The sequence below is a fragment of the Carcharhinus amblyrhynchos genome, chromosome 25, assembly GCF_965287045.1.
Source record: "Carcharhinus amblyrhynchos chromosome 25, sCarAmb.v2.hapA, whole genome shotgun sequence".
In the NCBI taxonomy this organism is placed as follows: domain Eukaryota; kingdom Metazoa; phylum Chordata; class Chondrichthyes; order Carcharhiniformes; family Carcharhinidae; genus Carcharhinus; species Carcharhinus amblyrhynchos.
This window is the reverse complement of record NC_137348.1, coordinates 838,638-859,716: the sequence shown is the minus strand read 5'-3', so window position 1 is coordinate 859,716 and position 21,079 is coordinate 838,638. Positions and strand designations below refer to the sequence as shown.

The 21,079-nt window shown below is 47.8% G+C and overlaps 1 protein-coding gene across 3 annotated transcripts in view; it reads left to right on the top strand.

Annotated features, from left to right (window-relative positions):
* Window positions 1–21,079, top strand: part of vav2 (vav 2 guanine nucleotide exchange factor) — a 213,023-nt gene that overhangs the window by 161,986 nt on the left and 29,958 nt on the right. For all 3 annotated transcript variants that reach the window (XM_080212281.1, XM_080212280.1, XM_080212279.1), the window contains 5 exons: window positions 4,001–4,102; window positions 5,595–5,683; window positions 14,537–14,556; window positions 16,672–16,696; window positions 19,301–19,431. In XM_080212281.1, coding sequence (XP_080068407.1) covers window positions 4,001–4,102; window positions 5,595–5,683; window positions 14,537–14,556; window positions 16,672–16,696; window positions 19,301–19,431 — 367 coding nt within the window. The remainder of the gene's footprint in view (window positions 1–4,000; window positions 4,103–5,594; window positions 5,684–14,536; window positions 14,557–16,671; window positions 16,697–19,300; window positions 19,432–21,079) is intronic.

Here is a 21,079-nt window from a genome sequence, read left to right as displayed (position 1 = left end):
CATTACATCTGTGGGTACAATTTTATCTTTTAAAAAGGATTTAGACAGTTACATGGGTAAGATAGTAGATAGCTATAAAGGCATATGGGCCAAATGTGGGCAAATGGTGCTAGCTTAGTGGTTAACAAAAAGGGCGGCATGTACAAGTTGGTTTGAAGGGCCTGTTTCCATGCTGTAAACCCCTATGACTACTGCGCTACCCTTCTCTATTCTGTTACCTTTTCAAAGAATTCAGTGTATTGGTGAAGTGGGACTTTCCCTTTTGAAATCTATTCTGATTATTCAGTATTCTATTTCTTGTTTCCGGACAGTTTTCTGTTCTTTCCTGCATTATTTTTTCTACCACCGATGTTAAGTGGACTGGTCTGTAGTTCGCTCGATATCATCTACCCCACTTCTTAAATATAGGAATTCCATGAATCATCCACCAGTCCCCTGGTGTAATACCTGTTCCTATTCAATTACTAAATATCCAGATTTGTGCTCCTGCTATTTCTTCTCCAGATAAAATATCAGATGTAATTAATCCAGATCAGGGACTTTACCCTCTCTGGATTTAATTACTTAAATTTAATATTTCTCAATTTATTCTAAATGCAGTTATATAATTTCTAATGTCAGTTTCCGATATCGATTTGATCCATCTGATAAATACTGAAATGGAGTAAATATTTAATCTTTCACCATTTTTCACTCATTCTTCAGTTCATCCTGAATGTCCCCTCGTCGCCCTGTTTCAATCTCAGCTTTCCAATTTTTTCATATATCTGTAGAATATTTCAGTGTTATGTTTCATGTTCTCTGTTAATTTTATTTCATAATTCCGCTTTCATTTCCTCATTCTTTTAATATCTTCACATTCTCCCTCGCTGCTCACTCCAGTTCTCCATGAAATTAGTGTCTGTCTCTTTTCTTATCAAGTTTTAGTCTGTATCCTTATTCCTCACTGGAATCCCATTAGTGTTTTATTTGTTCTTTCCTTTCAGTGGAACAGGTTTTCCTTGCTCTGCACTGAACTCATTTTTAAATGTTTCCTGTGGCTGTTCTACATCATTGTTTGTCAGTATTATTGTTCATTTTACTTTCTCATGTTCTATTCTCAACTCCTCAAGATCAGCTTATCTCCAATCATTACCCTGGTCTTTGTCGTGTGTATCTCTTTCCCAATTATTATTCTAAATTGGATTGTATTATGTTCACTATTGCCCAGATGTTCCCCAGTGTTTGCTTATTTTATCAGTTCTGATTCATTCCCCATTACTAGATCCAATAGGGAATTTACCTTGCCTGGTTTTTTAAATATCAAGTTAGGAAGGAGTCCTGTACACGGTATAAGAATCCCATTCCCTTATTCCATTTACTTACCTTGCCTGTCCAATGAATATCAGGGTAGTTGAAATTCCCCATGGCTTTTTACCCAGCTGTGCAGATTTCTTCCCCTACCTCCCTTCCATTAATAGATGATCTGTGGACGTACATACAAATTAGGTGCAGAAGTAGGCCACTCAGCCCGTCAAGCTGCTCCATCATTCATAAGTTCATGGCTGATTGTAACCTCCACATTCCCACCTACCCCAGTAACCTTTCACTCCCTTTGCTTATTACCTCTTAATGTGATTGATCTTGTTTCTCTACCCACATGGATTCTACTTTTCTTTATTGCGAGCAGTGTCCTTTCTCTCTGTTACTGTCCGGTTATCCTGAATAAATACAACTGCTCCAGCTGCCATTCTTTCTCTTTTTGATTTGATTTATTATTGTCACGTGTATTAACATACAGTGAAAAGTATCATTTCTTGCGCACTATACAGACAAAGCGTACTGTTCATAGAGAAGGAAACAAGAGAGTGCAGAACGTCGTGTTTCAGTCATAACTAGGGCGTAGATAGAGATCAACTTAATGCGAGGTCAGTCCATTCAAAAGTCTGACAGCAGCAGGGAAGAAGCTGTTCTTGAGTCGGTCGGTACGTGACCTCAGACTTTTATATCTTTTTCCTACAGAAGAAGGTGGAAGAGAGAATGTCCGGGGTGCGTGGGGTCCTTAATTACGCTGGCTGCTTTGCTGAGGCAGTGGGAAATGTAGACAGAGTCAATGTTTGTGTGATGGATTGGGCTTCATTCACAACCTTTTGTAGTTCTCTAGATATGTGATGCAACCTTTATTTTCCATTGCTGATTTTTCTGTAGCCGTGTCCTGATATATCTGGATCCTTGCACTGTATTGTTTTCAGATCCTCTGTTTTATTATAGACACTGTGTACGCTGCTGTTCAGGCAGTTTGAATGAATTTTAAAAGCCATTTCTCTTTATTTCCAACCATCTTTTTACTCTCCTGGTCGGGACCTCAAGTTATCCCCTGGCTGCTCGGGTTCTCTCTCAGTTTAATCACACGGAGCCCCTCCCTTCTGCTCCAAAACTGGTGCCCGTGTACCAGAAAAGAAATCCCTCTTCTCACTCACACCAGCCCTTAGCCTGGTGAGAGTTTTCCAGATCTGTCTGTCTCTGCAAGTTGGAACGTGGCATGTTCGATAATACAGGAAGTGTTAGTGTCTGGAACCTGCTGTTCTGATACTCTCTCAGCCAGATCTCCTCTATATTCTGACCAGTAACATTTGTTCTAACAAAGCCCACAACTGGATTTGTCCAATCCCTCTCCAAATTCCAGTTGGATTAAAAGAGGGCCGGAGTTCTCTGTCCGTTCACATCCTGCCACCGCTGCCAGAGAAGACAGGGAATTAGACTCCCAGTCAAATCTCCATTCACTGCAACGGGATTGGAGAATCCCACTGGTGTGAACTGTCGGAGAATTCCATTCCTGGTTTCCATTTCTTGGAATTAAGGAGTGATGTTATTGATTGGGATTTGATGGGATTGACGTAGAGAAACGATTCCCTCGGGGGAGGAGTCGAGTGGGGGGGGGTGGGCAGGGGTTGAGTGGGGGGGGGGGGGGGGGGGTGGGCAGGGGTTGAGTGGGGGGGGTGGGCAGGAGTCGAGTGGAGGGGGGTGGGCAGGGGTCGAGTGGAGGGGGGTGGGCAGGGGTCGAGTGGAGGGGGGTGGGGAGGGGTCGAGTGGAGGGGGGTGGGCAGGGGTCGAGTGGAGGGGGGTGGGGAGGGGTCGAGTGGAGGGGGGTGGGCAGGGGTCGAGTGGAGGGGGGTGGGGTTGGCGGGAGTCCAGAACAAGGGGCAGAATTTAAAATTTGAGCCAGTCTGTTCAGAGGTGACATCCACAGGCAGTTTTTCACATAAAGGGGGTTAGAAAACAGAAACCCTCCCCACAGACAGCTGCTGATTATTTAAAAATCGATTCAGGATCAGTTAAAAATGTCAGAGCTAAGATTGTTAAGTTTCATGTTGGGCAAGGGCATTAAAAGCTGTGGAACCAAGAAAGGTAAATGAAGATAAACAAATCTAATCTAATCGAATAGTAGAGAAGGCTTAAGGCACAGAATGATTTCCTGTGTAAAGGGTAAGAAGTCTCTCAACACCAGGTTAAAGGCCAACAGGTTTATTTGGCATCACGAGCTTTCAGAGCACTGTTCCTTCAGCAAGTTATCACTCAGCTGATAAAGGGACAGCGCTCTGAAAGCTCGTGCTACCAAATAAACCTGCTGCACTTCAACCTGGAGTTGTGAGACTTCTTACTGTGCCCACCCCAGTCCAACGCTGGCATCTTCACATCCTGTATGAAGGATTAGAGGGGCTGAATGGCCTCCACCTCCGCAGTAAAGATTATGTCTGTCACAGAATCCTGGTTTCCTGGGTTTTGGTCAGATGCCATGCAGTTCAGACCCAGTCTCCCAGCACCCCTGGGTGCCCTTGGACATTTGTCACCAGTTACTGTGCCTGTGAGGATATTCTCTGCAATGAGTAGGAATGTCACAAAGCTGGAACTGTTGGCACAGTGGCAGCTGAGGATTAAACAAAATAAACCGTTTCTGTGATACGTTTCAGGGGCAAAACTGCCATTTTTACTGTCCTCATTCGATTATTTTCTATTTCAGGTCAAATATTAAACCTGAGAAAGCAACAGCAAATTATCACAACTTCCAAATGACCACTTTTGACAAATTCACTAACTGCAAAGCATGTGGAATGTTGCTAAGGTAAAAGCAGAAACTCTCTGTCTGCCCCCCCACCCCCAGGAATCTCCCCAACCGCAATCCTCCCTCCTCCCCGCCCCCAGGAATCTCCCCAACCGCGAACACCCCCACCCCCAGGCATCTCCCCAACCGCAATCCTCCCTCCCCACCGACCCCCCCCCACCCCCAGGAATCTCCCCAACCACTAACACCCCCACCCCCAGGAATCTCCCCAACCGCAATCCTCCCTCCCCACCGACCCCCCCCACCCCCAGGAATCTCCCCAACCACTAACACCCCCACCCCCAGGAATCTCCCCAACCGCAATCCTCCCTCCCCACCGACCCCCCCCCCCCCCCAGGAATCTCCCCAACCACTAACACCCCCACCCCCAGGAATCTCCCCAACCGCAATCCTCCCTCCCCACCGACCCCCCCCCCCCCCACCCCCAGGAATCTCCCCAACCACTAACACCCCCACCCCCAGGAATCTCCCCAACCGCAATCCTCCCTCCCCACCGACCCCCCCCCCCCCCCCCCCCCACCCCCAGGAATCTCCCCAACCACTAACACCCCCACCCCCAGGAATCTCCCCAACCACTAACACCCCCACCCCCAGGAATCTCCCCAACCGCAATCCTCCCTCCTCCCCGCCCCCAGGAATCTCCCCATACGCGAACACCCCCACCCCCAAGAATCTCACCAACCGCAACCCCCACCCCTCTAGGAATCTCACCAGCTACAACCCCACCACATAAAGAACATAAGAAATAGGAGCAGGAGTAGGCCATCTAGCCCTTCGAGCCTGCCCCGCCATTCAATAAGATCATGGCTGATCTGAAGTGGATCAGTTCCACATTCCCGCCCTCTCCCCATAACCCTTAATCCCCTTGTCTGTCAAAAACCTATCTACTGGCGTCTTAAATATATTTAGCGAGGTAGCCTCCACCACTTCAACGGGCAGAGAATTCCAGAGATTCACCACCCTTTGAGTGAAGAAGTTCCTCCTCAACTCCGTTCTAAACCGCCCCCCCCCTTTATCTTGAGGCTGTGCCCCCTAGTCCTACTGTCCTTTCTGAGCGGGAAGAGTCTCTCCACCTCTATCCTATCCATCCCATTCATCATCTTATACGTCTCAATGAGATCTCCCCTCATTCTTCTAAACTCTAATGAGTACAAGCCTAGTTTATTCAGCCTCTCCTCATAGCTCAACCCCCTGAACTCCGGTATCAGCCTAGTAAACCTCCTCTGCACTCCCTCCAAGGCCAAAATATCCTTGCATAAGTGCGGTGACCAAAACAGCACACAGTACTCCAGCAGCGGCCTCACCAGTGCCCTGTACAAGACCTCCCTACTTGAATATTCAATCCCCCTCCCACCCCGTGATTACTGAACTCTCTGGTCTAACAGTCGTGCTGAAACCCAAGCTTCTCTCTCTCCATTTCGGGGGGGCATTCAGCTTTTCCCCTTTGTGTTTCAGGCTTTATGTTAATCTTGCTCCTATATTTTTCCCACAGAGGGATATTTTTCCAGGGCTACGCTTGTTCGAGCTGTGGTGCCGGCGCCCACAAAGAATGTCTGGAGACAGCAGCACAGTGCAAACTGAGTACGTAATCCACACACAACAATCACGGAAAATGTTGGGATATCGCAACATCTGGAGAGAAAATAGAGCCAACATTTCGAATCTGGATTGCGCTTTGTCAGAGCTGAGTTTTGATGCGGACTCGAAACTCTGGCTCTATTCTCTCTCCAGAGACTGTCGGATCCGCTGAAATTTTCCAGCATTTTCTGTTTCTGTTTCAGATTCCAGAATCCACAGTCATTTGCTTTTATTTTATGTAATCCACAACCTACACATAGGTATTTTGGACAGTTTAGCTGATGTGAAATGCAAATAACTTACGCAAAAATACATCTTGGTTCAATGCCGATCACAATTTCACAGAGTTTTACAGCACAGAATGAGGCCCTTCAGTCCATCCTGTCCATGCAGCCATCATGCACTTATCTATTCTAATCCCATTTTTCAACACTTGGCCCCTAGCCTTCTACACTGTGTAAATGGAAATACTTTCATCATCAAAAGGAGATCTCACTGAGTTTAAACCAATGAAAATAATATTTCACCCACACATGGAATTGAATGAAATTTGAAAAGCTCTTCAAACATCTAGAGAAGATGAAACACTGTGTGTTAAACACTCCCAGGACAGGTACAGCACAGGGTTAGATACAGAGTAAAGCTCTCTCTACACTGTCCCCATCAAACACTCCCAGGACAGGTACAGCACGGGGTTAGATACAGAGTAAAGCTCCCTCTACACTGACCCCCATCAAACACTCCCAGGACAGGTACAGCACAGGGTTAGATACAGAGTAAAGCTCCCTCTACACTGTCCCCCCATCAAACACTCCTATGAATACAACATTAGTCAACAGCTTGAATTTGGAAGCTGGATATTTGTAGAATCATAGAATCCCTACAGTGCAGAAGAAGGCCATTCAGCCTATTCAGTCTGTACTGGCCACAATCCCACTCATGCCCTATCCCTGTAACCCCACATATTTTTTCTGTTAATCCCCTGACTAACGGTGAATTAAGCATGGCCAATCAACCTTATCTGCACTTCTTTGGACTGTGGGAGGAAACCAGAGCACCGGGGGAGGAAACCCGTGCAGTCATGGGGGAAACGTGCAGACTTTGCACAGACAGTGACCGAAGACTGGAATCGAACCCGGATCCCTGGTGCTGTGAGGCAGCAGTGCTGACCCGCTGTGAGGCAGCAGTGCTGACCCGCTGTGAGGCAGCAGTGCTGACCCACTCAATTATTTCATTTGGCTGTTTTAACAAATGATATGTTCTGATATCTGAAGAGTTGCAGCTGCTGATGATCCATTAGTGAGTGTATCCGTGGGAACAGCCCTGGTGTGGACGGCTGCTGTTAATGAACTGGCTGCTGTACAATGTTTGCTCACAAGCTCTGCTCCGTCAGTTAGTCATATAAGAACGTAAGAAATAGGAGCAGGAGTAGGCCATCTAGCCCTTCGAGCCTGCCCTGCCATTCAATAAGATCATGGCTGATCTGTCGTGGCTCAGTTCCACATTCCCGCCCTCTCCCCATAACCCTTAATCCCCTCTCTTATCAAGAACCCATCAACCCGCTTCTTAAAAATATTTAGCGAGGCAGCCTCCACCACTTCAACGGGCAGAGAATTCCAGAGATTCACCACCCTTTGAGTGAAGAAGTTCTTCCTCAACTCCATTCTAAACCGCCCCCCCTTTATCTTGAGGCTGTGCCCCCTAGTCCTACTGTCCTTTCTGAGCAGGAAGAGTCTCTCCACCTCTATCCTATCCATCCCATTCATCATCTTATACGTCTCAATGAGATCTCCCCTCATTCTTCTAAACTCTAACGAGTACAAGCCTAGTTTATTCAGCCTCTCCTCATAGCTCAATCCCCTCAACTCCGGTATCAGCCTAGTAAACCTCCTCTGCACTCCCTCCAAGGCCAAATGGTGCCTGTGCAGTGCCTGCTCGATACAGTGACCTTGTTGACATCTGGCATTCTGTTTTGTGTGTGGCGTTTCTTGGCAGTTGTCTATAACAGTAAGAGAGTGCAGCAGAATTGTGCTGATTCTGGCCCTGAAGAGTCATGCAGACTCGAGACATTGGTTTGATTTTCTCCCCACAGATGCTGTCTGATCCCCTGAGACTTTGCAGCATTTTCTGTTTTTGTTGTAGTGACCAACCTGCTCTTCACCGCCTTGTGGACAGTTAGGGACAGGCAGTAAATGCTGGCCCAGCCACATCCAGGTCCCATCAATCAATGAATAAAAAATATCCCATGTAAAAGAGAATTGAACTTTACAATGCAATATTTCATGATTTGAGCTTCTTGTCCCTTTGTTCGGTGCCGGATGATTGGAGGATAGCTCATGTTGTTCCGTTGCTTAAAAAAGGCTCAAAAAGTAATCTGGGAAATTATAGGCCGGTAAGCTTGACGTCAGTAGTAGGTAAATTATTGGAAGGAGTACTAAGAGATAGGATCTAAAAATACTTGGATAGACAGGGACTTATTAGGGAGAGTCAACATGGCTTTGTGCATGGTAGGTCATGTTTAAGAGTTTTTCAAATTTGCTGATCCAATTTACCACATTATCATCCAGATCATTGATATAGATGACAAACAACAATGGACCCAGCACTGATCCCTGCGGCACACCACTAGTCACAGGCCTCCGCTCAGAGAAGCAATCCTCCACTCTCTGGCTTCTTCCATTGAGCCAATGTCTAATCCAATTTACTACCTCTCCACGTATACCTAGTGACTGAACCTTCTTAACTAACCTCCCATGCAGCACCTTGTCAAAGGCCTTACTGAAGTCCATGTAGACAACATCCACTTTCCTGGATGAAGGGAAGGCAGTGGATGTTGTCTACATGGACTTCAGTAAGGCCTTTGACAAGGTGCTGCATGGGAGGTTAGTTAAGAAGGTTCAGTCACTAGGTATACGTGGAGAGGTAGTAAATTGGATTAGACATTGGCTCAATGGAAGAAGCCAGAGAGTGGAGGATTGCTTCTCTGAGCGGAGGCCTGTGACTAGTGGTGTGCCGCAGGGATCAGTGCTGGGTCCATTGTTGTTTGTCATCTATATCAATGATCTGGATGATAATGTGGTAAATTGGATCAGCACATTTGCTGATGATACAAAGATTGGAGGTGTAGTGGACAGTGAGGTATGTTTTCAAAGCTTGCAGAGGGATTTGGACCAACTAGAAAAATGGGCTGAAAAATGGCAGATGGAATTTAATGCAGACAAGTGTGAGGTATTGCACTTTGAAAGGACAAACCAAGGTAGAACATACATGGTAAATGGTTGGACACTCAACAGTGCAATAGAACAGAGGGATCTGAGGATACAGGTACATAATTCCCTAAAATTGGTGTCACAGGTGGATAGGGTCGTAAAGAGTGCTTTTGGAACATTGGACTTTATAAATTAAAGTATTGAGTGTAAGAGTTGGAATGTTATGGTGAGATTGTGTAAGACATTGGTGAGGCTGAATTTAGAGTATTGTGTGCAGTTTTGCTCACTTAATTACAGGAAAGATATTAATGAGGTTGAAAGAGTACAGAGAAGGTTCACGAGGATGTTGCCGGGACTTGAGAAGCTGAGTTCCAGAGAGAGATTGAACAGGTTAGGACTTTATTCCCTGGAATGTAGAAGAATGAGGGGAGATTTGATAGAGGTGTATAAGATGTTGATGGGTATAGATAGAGTGAATGCAAGCAGGCTTTCCCCATTGAGGCTTGGGGAGAAAAAAAAACTAGAGGACATGGGTTAAGGGTGAAAGGGGGAAAAGTTTTTAAAGGGAATGTTGGGGGTGGGGTATTTTCACGCAGAGAGTGGTGGGAGCGTGGAATGAGCTGCCGGATAAAGTGGTAAATGTGGGGTCACTTTTAAGAAAATCTTGGAGAGGTTCATGGATGAGAGGGGTGTTGAGGGATATGGTCCAGGTGCAGGTCAGTGGGACTAGGCAGAAAAATGGTTCGGCGCAGCCAAGAAGGGCCAAAAGGCCTGTTTCTGAGCTGCAGTGATGTGTGGTTCTGTGGTTCTATTCCTTGTGGCTGTATCTTTAGTTGACTCAGTCCCCACTTCGGGAATTCACTACCTAAACCTCTGCTTCTTGCTTTCCTCCTTAGAGATTCTCATTTAAAACTCCTAGTTTGACCAAACCATTTGTTATCTACCAAAATTTTTTATATTTGTTACTAGGTTTTGCTAGTACTAATAAATATTTATTGATGTGGAGTGGAACCTGAAGATTTTTCTTTACTTGTTCCTGGGATGAGAGAGCCAGCATTTATTACCCATCCCTGAGGACATTTAAGAGTCAGCCACATTGCTGTGGCTTTGGAGTCACATGTGGGCCAGACCGGGTAAAGACGGCAGATTTCCTTCCCTAAAGGACATTGGTGAACCAGATAGGTTTTTCTGATAATAGAACATAGAACACTACAGCACAAACAGGCCCTTCGGCCCACAAGTTGCGCCGATCACATCACCTACCAACCTACAGACCTATCTATAACCCTCAATCTCATTAAACCCCATATACTCATCCAGGAGTCTTTTAAAAGACCCCAGCGAGTTCGCCTCCACCACCACTGACGGCAGCCGATTCCATTCACTCACCACCCTCTGAGTGAAAAACTTACCCCTAACATCACTTCTGAACCTCCCTCCTTGCACCTTAAATCTGTGTCCTCTCGTAGCGACCATTTCAAACCGGGGAAATAGCCTCTGAGAATCCACCCTATCTATTCCTCTCAACATTTTGTAAACTTCTATCAGGTCGCCTCTCAACCTTCGTCTCTCCAGGGAGAAGAGTCCCAGCTCCCTCAACCTAACTTCATAAGGCATGCCTCCCAGTCCAGGCAACATCCTTGTAAATCTCCTCTGCACCCTCTCAATAGCTTCTACATCTTTCCTATAGTGAGGCGACCAGAACTGCGCACAATACTCCAAATGAGGCCTGACAAGGGTCTTATAAAGTTCCAGCATTACCTCCCGACTCCTAAACTCAATCCCTCGATTAATGAAGGCCAGTACACCATACGCCTTCTTGACCACCTCCTCCACCTGCGAGGCCGATTTAAGAGTCCTGTGGACCCGGACCCCAAGATCCTTCTGCTCCTCAACACTACTCAGACTTCTGCCCTTGATAGTGTACTCGTTCATCCCGTTGGTTCTGCCAAAATGGACGACTACACATTTATCCGCGTTGAAGTCCATCTGCCACTTCTCCGCCCAGTCCTGCATCCTATCTATGTCCTGCTGCAACTTTTGCCATCCTTCCAGATCATCCACAACACCACCGACCTTCGTGTCATCAGTGAACTTACTTACCCATCCCTCCACTTCCTCATCCAGGTCATTTATGAAAATGACAAACAACAAGGGTCCCAGAACAGATCCTTGAGGCACTCCGCTGGTGACTGACCTCCATTCAGAAAAAGCCCCATCCACAACCACTCTCTGCCTTCTGCAGGCAAGCCAGTTCTGGATCCACAAGGCCAAAGGCCCTTGGATCCCATGCCCTCTCACCTTCTCAAGAAGTCTTGCATGGGGGACCTTATCAAACGCCTTGCTGAAGTCCATGTACACTACGTCCACGGCACTTCCTTCGTCAATGTGTTCAGTCACATTATCGAAGAACTCAACTAGGCTTGTAAGGCACGACCTGCCCTTGACAAATCCATGCTGACTATTCCTGATCATGTCAAACCTCTCCAAATGTTCGTAAATCTTGTCCCTCAGAAGCCTCTCCATCAGCTTACCAACCACTGAGGTCAGACTCACCGGTCGGTAATTTCCCGGGCTATCTCTGTTCCCTTTCTTAAAAATAGGAACTACATCCGCAATCCTCCAATCCTCTGGAACCTCTCCCGTCTCCATTGACGACGCAAAGATCATCGCCAGGGGCTCTGCAATCTCTTCCCTCGCCTCCCACAGTATCCTGGGGTACATCCCATCTGGTCCCGGCGACTTATCTACCTTGATAGAATTCAAAAGTTCCAACACATCCTCCTCCTTAATATTCACGTACTCAATCCTTAATGGACATGGTTTCATGGTCATCAGTAGACTTTTAATTCGAGATTTTTATTGAATTCAAATTTCATCAACTGCTGTGGCTGGATTCAAATCTGGATCCCCAGAGCATTAATGTAGGTCTCTGGATAACTAATCCAGTGACTATAACACTACACCACCACCTTCCCATGCATCTGCTGCCCTTGTCCTTCTAGGTGACAGAGATTGCTGGTTTGCTTGGTGAGTTGCTGCATCTTGTAGATGGTACGCACGGCTGCCACTGAGAGTCGATAGTGGAGGGAGTGGATGTTTGTGGATGGGCTGCTTTGCCCTGGATGTTGTCAGACTTGTTGAGTGTTGTTGGAGCTTCAGCCAGCCAGGCAATTGGAAAATATTCCATCACAATCCTGACTTGTGTCTTGTCAATAGTGGATAGGCTTTACAGAGTCAGGAGGTGAGTTATTTGCCACAGGATTCCCAGCCTCTGAGCTAGTCTTGTAGCCACTGTGTTTATGTAGCTGATGCAGTTCAGTTGTTAACTTGCAGTAATATCTCTTTGTGTGCCTCAATATCTGTTTGATTGATATTCCTGTGAAGTGCCATGGGACTTTATACCCCTTTAAGGGTGCTATGTAAATGCTGTTGTTGCTGTATTCACCAGGGATTTGGACTGTTCTTTGTGTAATTATTAACACTGACCTGGGAAATTACGGCTGATTCATCTTCCATCTTTCAAAGAGGCGGAGCAGAGCCAGTGACAGCTTGCCCTTGTGTCATAACCGTACCTCCAATCACCATCACTGAGAATCCTGTTTGAGGAAAGCCTCCAGAATAACTGAGCAGACGCTAAACTCCTGCGCAAAACACAGTGGAGATGGCAGCATGGTGGTGATATCTTTGACAATGGCGAGAGACCCAGAATAATGCTCTGGCTCAAAGCCCATCATTGAAGCTGATGGAATTTAACTGAATAAGTCTGGTCTCAGTGAGGGTGACCAGGGTAGCTATCCTAGATCGTTGGAGAAGGAATACTGCCCTCCTTACTTGGCCTAGCCAATGTAACTGCCATGAGATTCTTTATCTCTCTGACTGAAACACACGAATCGTGCATCAAGAAAGTGAATCCTTTATTTGAAGATCAGACAATTTACAGGTGATGCTCACCGAGAACCTGAGTCTATCTGAGCCTTACCACTGCTCCTGCAGACAGCCAAACAGGTCATGGGATGAAAACATTACATTTGGTTGAGATGTGTAATGATTGACAGCAGGTTAACTGAAACTAGAAGCAGGAGGAGGCCATTCAGCCCTTTGAGCCTGCAACACCATTCCTACCTGATCATGGCTGCCCCGCCCCGGGCCATATTACTGGATTCCTTTAGCCCCGAGAGCTACCACGATCGGGAATATTCTTTCTGAATCTGTCTAATCCTGTTAGAATTTTATAAGTTTCTATCAGATCCCCTCTCATTTCTCTAAACTCCAGTGAATATAATCCTAACTGATTTAGTCTCTCCTCATATGACAGACCTGCCGTCCCAGGAATCAGCCTGGTAAACCTTCACTGTGCTCCCTCTATAGCAAGGACATCCTTCCTCAGATAAGGAGACCCAAACTGCACACAATACTCCAGATGTGGTCTCACCAACACCCTGTACAATTAACAATATATTGTACGTGCACTTAAAGGTGCATGTACAACATATCACAGCAGCTGAATGCTCCCAGTGTTGGGAGAGTCCAGAACTAGGGGTCATAGTTTGAAGACAACGGGTGAACCTTTTAGAACTGAGGTGAGGAGAAATTTCTTCACCAAGAGGATGGTGAATGTGTGGAATTCCATAGAACCATAGAAAATTACAGCTCAGAAACAGGCCTTTTGGCCCTTCTTGTCTGTGCCGAACCATTTTTTGCCTAGTCCCACAGACCTGCACTTGGACCATATCCCTCCACACCCCTCTCATCCACGAACCTGTCCAAGTTTTTCTTAAATGTTAAAAGTGACCCCCATTTACCAATTTATCCGGCAGCTCATTCCACACTCCCACCACTCTCTGTGTGAAGAAGCCCCCCACTAATATTCCCTTTAAACTTTTCTCCTTTCACCCTTAACCCATGCCCTCTGGTTTTTTTTCTCCTCTAGCCTCAGTGGAAAAAGCCTGCTTGCATTCACTCTATCTATACCCATCAAAATGTTATACACCTCTATCAAATCTCCCCTCATTCTTCTACACTCCAGGGAATAAAGTCCTAACCTATTCAATCTCTCTCTGTAACTCAGTTTCTCAAGTCCCAGCAACATCCGTGTAAACCTTCTCTGCACTCTTTCAACCTTATTTACATCCTTCCTGTAACTAAGTGACAAAAACTGTACACAATACTCTAAATTCAGCCTCACCAATGCCTTATATAACCTTACCAGAACACTCCAACTGTTATACTCAATACTCCAATTTATAAATGCCAATTCACTCCCACAGAATGTAGTTGAGGCCAAAACATTGTGTGATTTCAAGAAGAAATTAGATATTGCTCTTGGGGCTAAAGGGATCAAGGGATATGGGGGGAAAGGGGGAATCAGGATATTGAATTTGATGATCAGCCACGATCACAATGAATGGTGGAGCAGGCTCGAAGGGCCGAATGGCCTCTTTCTGTTTCTTATTTCTATTTTAACTGCCCTCTGCATGGCCTACAAAGCCACTTGGTTCTGAGGCAATTAGGGATGGGCAATAAACTCTGGAGTTGTAAGCGGGGACACAGGAAGAGGGTGTGTCAGCATGGAGCATGGGTATGAACCAGTGATAGGATTGCTTCACTTTGTTTTGAATCTAACAACCTCTCTTTCTCCTTTCAGATCTGACAACTGATGATCTGGTAAGTAAGAGATAAAACAAAGAGACTGAATTTCTCTGGGGTACGGGTCCCACACACACTGACTCTCACTGGGGTACGGGTCCCACACACACTGACTCTCACTGGGGTACGGGTCCCACACACTGACTCTCACTGGGGTACGGGCCCCACACACACTGACTCTCACTGGGGTACGGGTCCCACACACACTGACTCTCACTGGGGTACGGGTTCCACACACACTGACTCTCACTGGGGTACGGGTCCCACACACACTGACTCTCACTGGGGTACGGGTCCCACACACACTGACTCTCACTGGGGTACGGGTCCCACACACACTGACTCTCACTGGGGTACGGGTCCCACACACAACAATTAAAAATCCATCTATCTCATCCTGAACATACTCAATGACTCAGCCTCGACAGCTCTCTGCAGTAAAGAATGCTGCAGATTCACTCCCCTCTGAGAGAAGAAATTCCTTCTCATCTCTGTCTTGAATGGGTGTCCGCCTTACTTTAAGATCATCCCCTCTGGTCCCACATTGGGAAACAACTTCTCCGCATCAACCCTGTCAAACCTGCTGAGAATCCGATATGTGCACCACTCTCTGCGTGAAAACCTTCCCCCGCACATCTCCCTTAAACTTTCCCCCTCTCACCTTGAACCTGTGCCCCCTTGTAATTAACACTTCCACCCTGGGAAAAAGCCTCTGACTATCCACCCTGTCTCTGCCTCTCATAATTTTGTAGACCTCTATCAGGTCTCCCCTCAGCCTCCATCCTTCCAGTGAAAACAATCCTAGTTTATTCAACCTCTCCTCATAACCAACACCCTCGAGACCAGGCAACATCCTGGTGAACCTTCTTTGCACTCTCTCCAAAGCTTCCATGCCCTTCTGGTAGTGTGGTGACCAGAACTCCACACAATACTCCAAATGCAGCCTAACCAAGGTTTTATATAGCTGCAACATGATTTTCTAACTCCTGTACTCAGTGCCCCGGCTGTGCCGTATGCATTCTAAATCAATTTGGCCACCTGTGTTGGCACTTTTAGGGAACTGTGGACCTGCACGCCCAGATCCCTCTGTATGTTAATGTTCCTAAGGGTTCTGCCATTTACAGTATAATTCACACCTAAATTTGATCCTCCAAAATGCATCACCTCGCGTTTGTCCAGATTAAACTCCATCTGCCATTTCTGTACCTAAGTCTCCAATCTATCTCTATCCTGTTGGATCCTCTGACAATCCCTGACATTATCAGCAACTCCTTCAATCTTTGTGTCATCCACAAACTTACTGATCAGACCCCCCCCACTTTTTCCACCAGATCATTTATAGATACTACAAACAGCAGAGGTCCCAGCGCTGATCCCTACGGAACACTGCTAGCACAGTAAGAAGTCTTACAATATTAAGTTAAAGTCAAACAGGTTTATTTGACAGCACAAGCTTTTGGAGTGCTGCTGCTTCACCTGATGAAGGAGCCTGAGACTCCGAAAGCTTGTTCTGCCAAATAAACCTGTTGGACTTAAACCTGGTGTTGAGAGATTTCTTACCGTGTTTACCCCAGTCCAACACCGGCACCTCCAAAACACCGCTAGCTACAAATCTCCTTTCCACTGCTACTCTCTCACTTCTATAGCCAAGCCAGTTGTGTGTCCATCTAGCCAGCCCATCCCAAATCCCACCTAATTGAAAATCTTTTAGAAATCCAAGTATATTACAACCACTAGTTCCCCTTTATCTATCTTGCTCATTACCTCAAAGAATTTGAATAGACTTGTCAGGCATGATTTTCCCTTTGTGAAGCTGTGCTAATGCTGCTTGCTCAGCTATTACAGCCTTAATAACGGACTCGAACATTTTCTCAGTGACAGGTATTGGGCTAACTGGCCAACAGTTACAGAGTTTTCTCTCTCTGCCTTTTTGAATAATGGTGTTGGCAGTTTTCCAATTCTCTGGTACGTCTCCATAATTTAAGGATTCTTGGAAGATTACTCCCAACCCAATCACTACATCCCTGCTTCCACATTGTATCTGAACAAGCTGCTGGAAATCCGAGCACTGCACAGAAAAATGAAACTTTCATCTCATTTCAAAATGAATAACCCTTGTGTCTTTCTTCACAGGACGGAGGACTCGCAGTGGCAGCAGGTACATGCCCACCCCAGCCTGAGGGGAAATTCCAGGCAATCCATTTATACAGCATTTCATCAGCCTCAGAATATCCCAGTGCAGTTCACAGCTTGTAGCTAACTCCCAAAGCTTTCTTACTGTCAGAATGTACGAAACATCCCTAACCGTGATTAAATTATTCCCAGATAATCTCTTCTAGTCATTTCAATGGATAAATATTGGCCAGGCATCCACAGGAACTCCCCTGATCCTCTTCAAATGTGAGATGTGGAATATTCACCTGAGAGGCCCGAGGGGTCTGGGCTTATTATAGAATCATAGAAACCCTACAGTGCAGAAATAGGGCATCTGGCCCATCGACTCTGTACCGACCACAATCCCATCCAGGCCCTATCCCCACATCGCTACACATTTCCCGCTAATCTCTTTAACCCAAGCATCTAAGGACACTAAGGGGCAATTTTAGCATGGCCAATCAACCTAACCCGCACATCTTTGGACTGTGGGAGGAAACCGGAGCACCCGGAGGAAACCCACACAGACACGGGGAGAATGTGCAATCTTCACACAGTGACCCGAGCCAGGAATCGAACCCAGGTCCCTGGAGCTCCTCTCCTCATCTTCAATATTGCAGCCTTCCCTGTATACAGACCCTGCAACAGCATGGTGGCACAGTGGTTAGCACTGCTACATCACAGCGCCAGGGACCCAGGTTTGATTCCCAGCTTGAGTCACTGTGTGGAGTCTGCAAGTTCTCCGCACGTCTGTGTGGGTTTCCTCTGGGTGCTCCAGTTTCCCCTCTCAGTCCGAAAGATGTGCTGATTAGGTGCATTGACCATGCTAAATTTTCCTTCAGTGCACCTGAACAGGCACCGCAGTGTGGTGACTAGAGGATTTTCACAGCAACTTCATTGCAGTGTTAATGTAAGCCTATTGAGATAGCAACAAATAAACTTGATCTTGGACAGCGCGGCGCTCCCTCGGCACTGACCCTCTGACAGTGCGGCGCTCCCTCGGCACTGACCCTCTGACAGTGCGGCGCTCCCTCGGCACTGACCCTCTGACAGCGCGGCGCTCCCTCGGCACTGACCCTCTGACAGCGCGGCGCTCCCTCGGCACTGACCCTCTGACAGCGCGGCGCTCCCTCGGCACTGACCCTCTGACAGCGCGGCGCTCCCTCGGCACTGACCCTCTGACAGCGCGGCGCTCCCTCGGCACTGACCCTCTGACAGCGCGGCGCTCCCTCGGCACTGACCCTCTGACAGCGCGGCGCTCCCTCGGCACTGACCCTCTGACAGCGCGGCGCTCCCTCGGCACTGACCCTCTGACAGCGCGGCGCTCCCTCGGCACTGACCCTCTGACAGCGCGGCGCTCCCTCGGCACTGACCCTCTGACAGCGCGGCGCTCCCTCGGCACTGACCCTCTGACAGCGCGGCGCTCCCTCGGCACTGACCCTCTGACAGCGCGGCGCTCCCTCGGCACTGACCCTCTGACAGCGCGGCGCTCCCTCGGCACTGACCCTCTGACAGCGCGGCGCTCCCTCGGCACTGACCCTCTGACAGCGCGGCGCTCCCTCGGCACTGACCCTCTGACAGCGCGGCGCTCCCTCGGCACTGACCCTCTGACAGCGCGGCGCTCCCTCGGCACTGACCCTCTGACAGCGCGGCGCTCCCTCGGCACTGACCCTCTGACAGCGCGGCGCTCCCTCGGCACTGACCCTCTGACAGCGCGGCGCTCCCTCGGCACTGACCCTCTGACAGCGCGGCGCTCCCTCGGCACTGACCCTCTGACAGCGCGGCGCTCCCTCGGCACTGACCCTCTGACAGCGCGGCGCTCCCTCGGCACTGACCCTCTGACAGCGCGGCGCTCCCTCGGCACTGACCCTCTGACAGCGCGGCGCTCCCTCGGCACTGACCCTCTGACAGCGCGGCGCTCCCTCGGCACTGACCCTCTGACAGCGCGGCGCTCCCTCGGCACTGACCCTCTGACAGCGCGGCGCTCCCTCGGCACTGACCCTCTGACAGCGCGGCGCTCCCTCGGCACTGACCCCCTGACAGCGCGGCGCTCCCTCGGCACTGACCCCCTGACAGCGCGGCGCTCCCTCGGCACTGACCCCCTGACAGCGCGGCGCTCCCTCGGCACTGACCCCCTGACAGCGCGGCGCTCCCTCGGCACTGACCCCCTGACAGCGCGGCGCTCCCTCGGCACTGACCCTCTGACAGCGCGGCGCTCCCTCGGCACTGACCCTCTGACAGCGGGGCGCAGTCCCTCGGCAATGATTTGGGAGTGTCAGCCTGAAATATGGGGGGAAGTTTTTGAACCTCAAGCCTTTAGTTCTCGAGGTGTGATTGATCTCACTGAGCCATGTGGACAATTTGAAAAACATCAAATGGGATTTCTAGAGATAGTATTGTGTTCCAGCACCCCCACACCCTGCACACCAGCCCCCCCCCACCTCACGACACCGGCACGTTTACCAAGTGTGTTAGTGTTGTGTATGAATGTGTTGCTGTTTGTTAATAACGGGGTGCATGGTCTCAGTGTGGCACTTTGTCCCTGACTTCTCTTTTCTCCACTGATTCAGAAATACGATGGAAATGCGTCTTTTGCCAATTTTTCTAGGTCCCAGAATGTTAGCAGTTCGTACGTACCAGGGAAACCCCCCTCCACCTGTGGGAAAACCAAGCCTCAGCTTCCAGAGTGGAGAAGTCATTGAATTGCTGAAGGGAGACCCAGAATCTTCATGGTGGGAGGTCAGAATCACTGATGGGAGTTTGGGAAACGGAAAGGGTCAGAACTGTTCCAGGAATATCCGTGACTGGGTTATGGCAGCCTCTGTACAGCTGCTGGACCCTCTGTTTAGGCACAGTTCGGATTAGACAGCAGAATAAGTGATCTTGTGATGGATAAAAAGAAAACGTTAGATCACTTTTCAGGCAAATGTTAGAAGCAAGTCCCATCGCCATTGGATACGCTATTGGATGTTGAGCGAGATGAGGGTGGTGATTGGCTGGGCTGTTAAATGATATTTCAGGAATGTGAATACGGATGGAATTCTCACTCCCAAGTAGAGATAGCCAGTTGTAACATTTCCTCGTATTTATAGAGGGGTAATGCTACTGGTGTCGTAATTGAAAGCCCCAGACTGATACTGGGGACAGTGGTTCAGGTGGTGAAATTTAAATTGAATTAAATCTGGAATTTGTCATGATCAGTAATGATTATTATTGATTGCTGTAAAACCCAGCTGATTCACTCATGGATTTTGGGGAAGGAAATCTGCTGTCCTTACCCGGTCTGGCCTACATGTGACTCCAGACCCACAGCTGTTAAGTAGCCCAGCAAGCCACTCAGTTCAAAGGCACTTAGGGATGGGCAACAATTAATAGCCTCGTCAGTAATGTCCACATCACCTAAAAAATGTTTGAAAAAGAAACTTTAACAAAATAAAATGTCCCAAGATGGTTCACAATTTTTTTTTCAAATTCCTCCATGATCTCGCCCCTCCCTATCTCTGGAATCCTGTTCAGCCCACAAATCCCTGAGATCTCCTCCTGTTCTGATCTACTGTCCTAATTTTAATAACCATTTCACCATTGCTGGCCGTGCCTTCAGCTGCTTTGGTGCCAAGTTTTGAACTTTCCTCCTTTAGACCCACCCTCAGTGCTGATGTTGCCTTTGTTTTGATGTTCAGGCTCCTGTGTAAAGCTTTAAGATTGCCTCTGTGTTTAAAGTTGCGATGCCTTCGTTCTGTGGGCTGGGTGACACCGAGGAGACTCTGCACACGATGCAGGAATCTCACTTTGCCATTGTCCTAATAATTATTGGAAAAGTAAATTCTCTTGCAAGAATCATTTTGTGATTCTTGCTCCTCTCTCATTAGATGATTTCCTCTTCCATTTCTTTCAAGGACTTCGTAACTCAGCATTGGAAGGCAGTGGGATAATCAGACAAAGTCAACATGGGTTCACAAAAGGGAAATCATGCTTGACAAATCTATTGGAGCTTTTGAGGATGTAGCTAGTAGATTTGACCAAGGAGAACCAGTGGATGTGGTTTATTTACTTTCAGAAGGCTTTCAACAAGGTCTCACATTAACAGACTGCTATGTAAAGTTAAAGCACATGGGATTGCAGGAAATGTCATGAGGTGGATAGAAAGCTGGTTAGCAGATAGGAAGCAAAGAGTAGGCATATGGGTCTTTTTTTGATTGGCAGTCGGTGACTAGCGGGGTTCCGCAGGGATCTGTGCTGGGACCCCAACTGTTCACATTATATATTAATGATTTGGAAGAGGGAACTGAATGTATTATTTCCAAATACAAAGCTGTGAGGAGGATGCAGAGATGCTTCAGTGTGATTTGGACAGGCTGAGTGTGTGGGTATCTGCATGGCAGATGCA